The sequence below is a fragment of the Rattus norvegicus genome, chromosome X, assembly GCF_021556685.1.
Source record: "Rattus norvegicus strain SHRSP/BbbUtx chromosome X, alternate assembly SHRSP_T2T, whole genome shotgun sequence".
NCBI lineage: Eukaryota > Metazoa > Chordata > Mammalia > Rodentia > Muridae > Rattus > Rattus norvegicus.
In genome coordinates this window covers 73,521,042-73,525,972 of record NC_141554.1, presented here as the reverse complement: position 1 = coordinate 73,525,972, position 4,931 = coordinate 73,521,042, and the positions used below count along the sequence as shown (strand labels likewise).

Here is a 4,931-nt window from a genome sequence, read left to right as displayed (position 1 = left end):
CTAGACTAAGTGAGGTTCTTTTCTCCTTCCATGACAGTTCACAGGATAGTAGCTGGAGAGTTTGTGTCCCTTGACAAACCAGGCCTACTTCTCAACCCAAGCTTAATTCTCCACCAGGAGCCCCAGAGGCCTCTCTTCCCTTCTTGGACTACTTTCCTCTCCCCAATGCTCTTTTCCCCAGGTTGTGTCCCCATGTCAGCCTGCACAACTTTTCCAAACCTGGTGGTGCTTTTACTTGTCAGGATCCTCTGTTTAGTCCTTTTCTTCCAAGCTGATTGGTTCCCCAGCCAATGCCTCTTTCCTCAGGAAGGCTTCATCTCCTTCCAGAGCCTTCCTCAGAAAGTGTCTCTAGCAAGTGACTGTTGCCTAACCAGGTTGCCTGCCCTGATCATTTCCCCATTCAAGAGCCATGGACTTGTTCATCATCTGTTGCACATGTCCAACCTGACCTCTTTATTTCAAATTTTATTTTTCCATTGATTAATTAATTAATTAGTTTTAAATCCCAACTGCTGCCCCATCTCTCCTCAGAGTCCCTTCCCATCCCCTTCTCTTCTGGGGGCCCATGGGTGTCCCCCCCCAGACCCCCGCACATCAAGTCTCTGCAGGGTTAGGCAACCTCTTGCACTGAGGCCAGACAAGGCAGCCCAGTTGGGTTACAGCTTTAGGGACAGCCCCTGTCCAGTTGTTGAGAAACCCACCTGGAACTTGTCCTGCACATCTGCTTCATATATGCTGGGGCCTCAGTCCAGCCCGTGTATGCTCTTTCCAGCCTGGCCTCTTACTTCAGTGACTTGCTCAGTGACCAGCCCATTCCTCTCTCCACGGCTGTGGATGCCTTCCCTGGGAAGCCCAGTTCTCTACCTTATTATCCAAACAAGGCCGCTCTGGCTAGAACCTCTTTTCCAGAATTCAATTGTTTTCGGCCAGTTTCCCCTCCCCACCAGGAGGCCTTCACCAGCCAGTGTCTGTGCCTCTAACCTTCAGCCAAGCCTTTCTTCAGCACAGTATGTTGCCTCTTGTCAATCAGACCCATGTCCGTCAGCATCCTTTGCCTTAGCCAAGCCGACTCTCCATGCCCACTTCATACAGTCCATCCCATAAAGCCTCTCTTCCATTTCTAGAGCTCTTCCATGCCTTCACTCACATCCTTAGTCAGGCCTCTTCCCTAAACCCCATCCATGTCCTCTCCCCTAGCAAGGCTTCTTCAAAATAAAATGAAACAAAACAAAATCCCCCAGACACTTTAAGGTCTATTTCCCATCCTACCCCTTATTATACTTGTTGGCCCCTCCAAGTCCAGCCTGTACAGCTTTTCCTGGACTGTCCCTGTCCTCAGCCTCTACCCTCCTTCCCAGCCAGGCCTCCTTTTGGAGATTACACAGCACATTTCCCTTCCCCAGTCCTTGCCTCCTCCCAAAGCTAGTCCCCGCTTCCTCCCTAACTCACAATCCCTTCCCCAAAGTGTTCCTGCTCCTACAAAAGACTTCTCTCACAATGTACCCCAGAAGCATGTTTTGAACCTTTATCTGTTTCCATAGTGAGAACTCTGTTGGGATTTCAGGAACATTCTGAAGTAGACTATAGTAGCATTTCTTCCCCTCCTGCAATGTATCCCTGGCCTGGCTAGGACTTGGAATCAGGGGTCTTTTAAAAAAAATCATTTGAATTTTATCCACTAAAACTACAGGAATAAAACACAAGCTAAAATCTAAGAAAATGAGTCATTTCTTTTTTCATTAATTTGCAGTTACTATAGGGTTATTTTCTTTTGTGAAAGTAAAATGCCAAAGTCTTTATGATAGTCTAATTTGGATTTATTATCTTTAGATTCTATTATTATTATTATTATTATTATTATTATTATTATATGTATTTACTTTACATCCCACTCACTGGTCCCTCCCAGTCACCCCTTCCCACATCCCCTCCTCGTCCCCTCTGAGTGGGTGGGCCCCTCCCTGGGTATCCCCCCACCATCAGGGCTCTTTTTAAAATACACAGCAGAGAATATTAAAATTAGCCCTTTCGTGGATTTCACTGAGTGAAACAACGACGCAGGGCATCCTCCTTCAGTTACAGCCTGGGAAACATTTCAGTCCTGGCCACCTCCAAGACTGCAAGTGTATCAGCCAAAGCCTCATCTGTCCCCCACCAAACCTCCTATTAATTAGGAGACCTTTGCTAAAAGCCATCTGAGATACAAACTTCATGTGGCCTAAGTCAGCTATACAAGAAATGCAAATTAGGTTATTTCAAAAGTTGCTTTTATTTTTTTTAACACATTGCATTAGTTTTCAAAAAGTTTTTAAACTTACATATACTATTTGAGATCATCTGAAAGGGACAACGGTTTTTATTTTTTATGAATAAGTAACTTCTCTAACACTCAAGAATGATAACCCTGCAAATCATTCCATTCTTGCTCTTCCCTTTGAATGTCACATTTAAGACAATGATTTCTAACAGAAACCACTGTATTGTTCACTGCATTCCTTTATACAAAAACTGGAAGAGATTCCAGAAGTCACTTTTGATATATTTTATCTCTCTAAAAATTAAAAAAGAAAACATCACTAAGTTCAGATCTTCCACATCTTTAAGGTAAACCTTACCTTAAAGCTACTGGTTCATTAAATTGAATTTCTGTAGCTAACAGCTATATTTACCTATTAAAACACAGTTTTTAGTGCTTAGAAAATATCTGGGTAACTAAAACCCATTTGCACCTAGCTTTACAAGTTTGAATGAAAAATAAAACCAAACAAATTAACCCAGGTATTTTAACATTGTTAAGAGCAAGTCAGCCAGCTGTGACTTTTTTCCTTAAAAACACTCATAAGTCATTTCAGTCATACCAACTGTACTTTTATCAAGTGGGCTGATAAATTTGCAGGGAAATTCCCACAACCTGAATCCTTCTACTAAACATTTCCGCCCAGGTAAACAATGAGCAAAACGCCAAATTTCCATTTTCAGCCTAACTGAAACCTCACCTAGACAAAAGCACCAAAGGGCCAAATGATGTTAGAGTTGATGAAATTTAAGCCTCTTAGGTGTCCCAAGAAGATGTTATCCCATTCCCTGCCACATGAGAGGGGAGACACACACACACTCACACACACATGCGCGCGCACACACGCACGCATGCAGGCACGCACGCACGCACGCACGCACACACACACACACACACACACACACAAATCTGAGAGGGGGGAAAAAACAAACAATGACCCCAAAACAAAACAAACAACCCCCCTCCAACCCCCTCCCCCCAAACATACAAACAAATAAAGAAGAGGCAAAGAAGAGGCAGGACACAGACAAACAAATCTTGAAAAACAAGCAGAAACAAAAATCAGCGAAGGAAAAGCAAGTATTCCTACGAAGACGCCATAGCTGCTCCGGTTCTCCTAGGAACCACGGCCACAGAGGTGACAAAGATGGCGCCTAGGCCAGAGTTCCTTTGTGTCTGATGGAAACTTCTAGAAGAGTCGTGGCGCCATTCCTCCAACTGCTCCAGGGACCTCAATGGGCTTCACCGAATTGTAGTGCTCTCCGAAGTCGCAGGCGTAGTGCAGATAGACCAGCGTGAGCGGCTTCCTGGTGTACTCCTCCCCGATGACAATGATGGGTGAGTTGGCCTGTACCACCTCGATAGGGGTCTGCAGGACATGCGAAAGGGCTCTCAGCTCCAGCTGGCCTCCCCACGAAGCCTTGTGCACGATGTCATCACAGTACCTCAGGAAGTCCTCCCGGGTGTAGAAGTTGCCTGCCTCGGGTTCGGTGAAGAAAGGTAAGAAGTCATCAATATGTTTCCTCATGTAGTAGGCAGTGCGGTACCGCAGGCTCTCTATTGTCACGGAGAATACCAGCTGGTCCTGGATGGCCCGGTACATGCAGTGGCCGTCAGCAGGGATGGTCTTCATCTCTAAATTTTTAGCTCCGAGAATGGCAGCGACCTTCTCCTCCTCCTCACGACGGTAAGCAGCCAGCTGCTCAGCCTGGGCCGCAGGCATCCTTTCCTGGCGCCGTCTCTCCAGGTTAGCTCTTCGGTCTCGGCGTTTCTGGGACTTTGCTGGGCGTGGAGGCATATTCTCGAGATTCATCTTTTTGAGGTCCGCTGTAACTGAATCCACACCACTCTCGGGATTTTCTCCAAATTTTTCCAGCTCCTGCTCGTGCCTTTGCTCCATCTCGGCCTCGAGACGGGCGATATCAGAGAGCAGCTGCTTTCGTCTTCCCTTGTCGTTCTTCGGGACGGAAGCTTTCAGGGTCTGGATATGAGCTTGTAACTCCCTCTTTTCACGATAGTGGCGACGGATCACTCGTTGGAGTTCATGCTCAGTGTCATCCATCTTACTAGTGGAAAATGGGAGTTCAAGTCTGGAGGAAACCAACAGTTCAGATCACCAGACAGGCAAGTACAACCTCTCTCAGATTGCCAGACAGTTAAGTACAACCTCTCTGAGAGGTAGCTATGGCAGAATGGCCTCACACAATGGTGGCTCAGAATTTTACTCACAGTCCTCTCTGCTATTGGCTACTGCCCTCTAGGGCCACGCCCCCAGATATGCCTGCCTTTGTGACTGGCTGTTGAGAACCCTTGAGCATGTCCTCTTGAAACCCCCGTAGCATGTCACGGCTCCATTTTCTAACAGATTTCAAAAGTTGTTAAGAGTCCTCCTCCCAGTGGCGCCAGTTTTAACAGACTTCAAAAGTTGCTCCTAGCAGTCTGCCTTTCTACAATGCGCGCCATAATGGGGCCTGTAGAATTGTTCGCTCTCACTGCCTTCATTGTTCCCAAGTTTGGAACATAACACAGCATAGCCCATGTTTGAGAACCACATGATAAATACTATCTGCCGAATATGTTCTGACCTTGAAGTGTCCGGGAAGCAGTGTGGCTTTCTCTAATACTTCAGGTCCTG

General features: G+C 46.3%; 1 protein-coding gene across 1 annotated transcript; it reads right to left on the bottom strand.

The window, feature by feature from the left end:
- Positions 1-2,261: 2,261 nt before the first annotated feature.
- Otud6a (OTU deubiquitinase 6A) lies at positions 2,262-4,436 on the bottom strand. The gene has a single exon (NM_001401127.1). The coding sequence runs from the start codon at positions 4,356-4,358 to the stop codon at positions 3,486-3,488; it is 873 nt and encodes a 290-aa protein (NP_001388056.1). The 5' UTR covers positions 4,359-4,436; the 3' UTR covers positions 2,262-3,485.
- Positions 4,437-4,931: the final 495 nt, after the last annotated feature.

Coding starts and splice junctions, on each gene's coding strand:
- Otud6a (NM_001401127.1), bottom strand. CDS start 4,358: ATGGATGACACTGAGCATGAACTCCAACGAGTGATCCGTCGCCACTAT.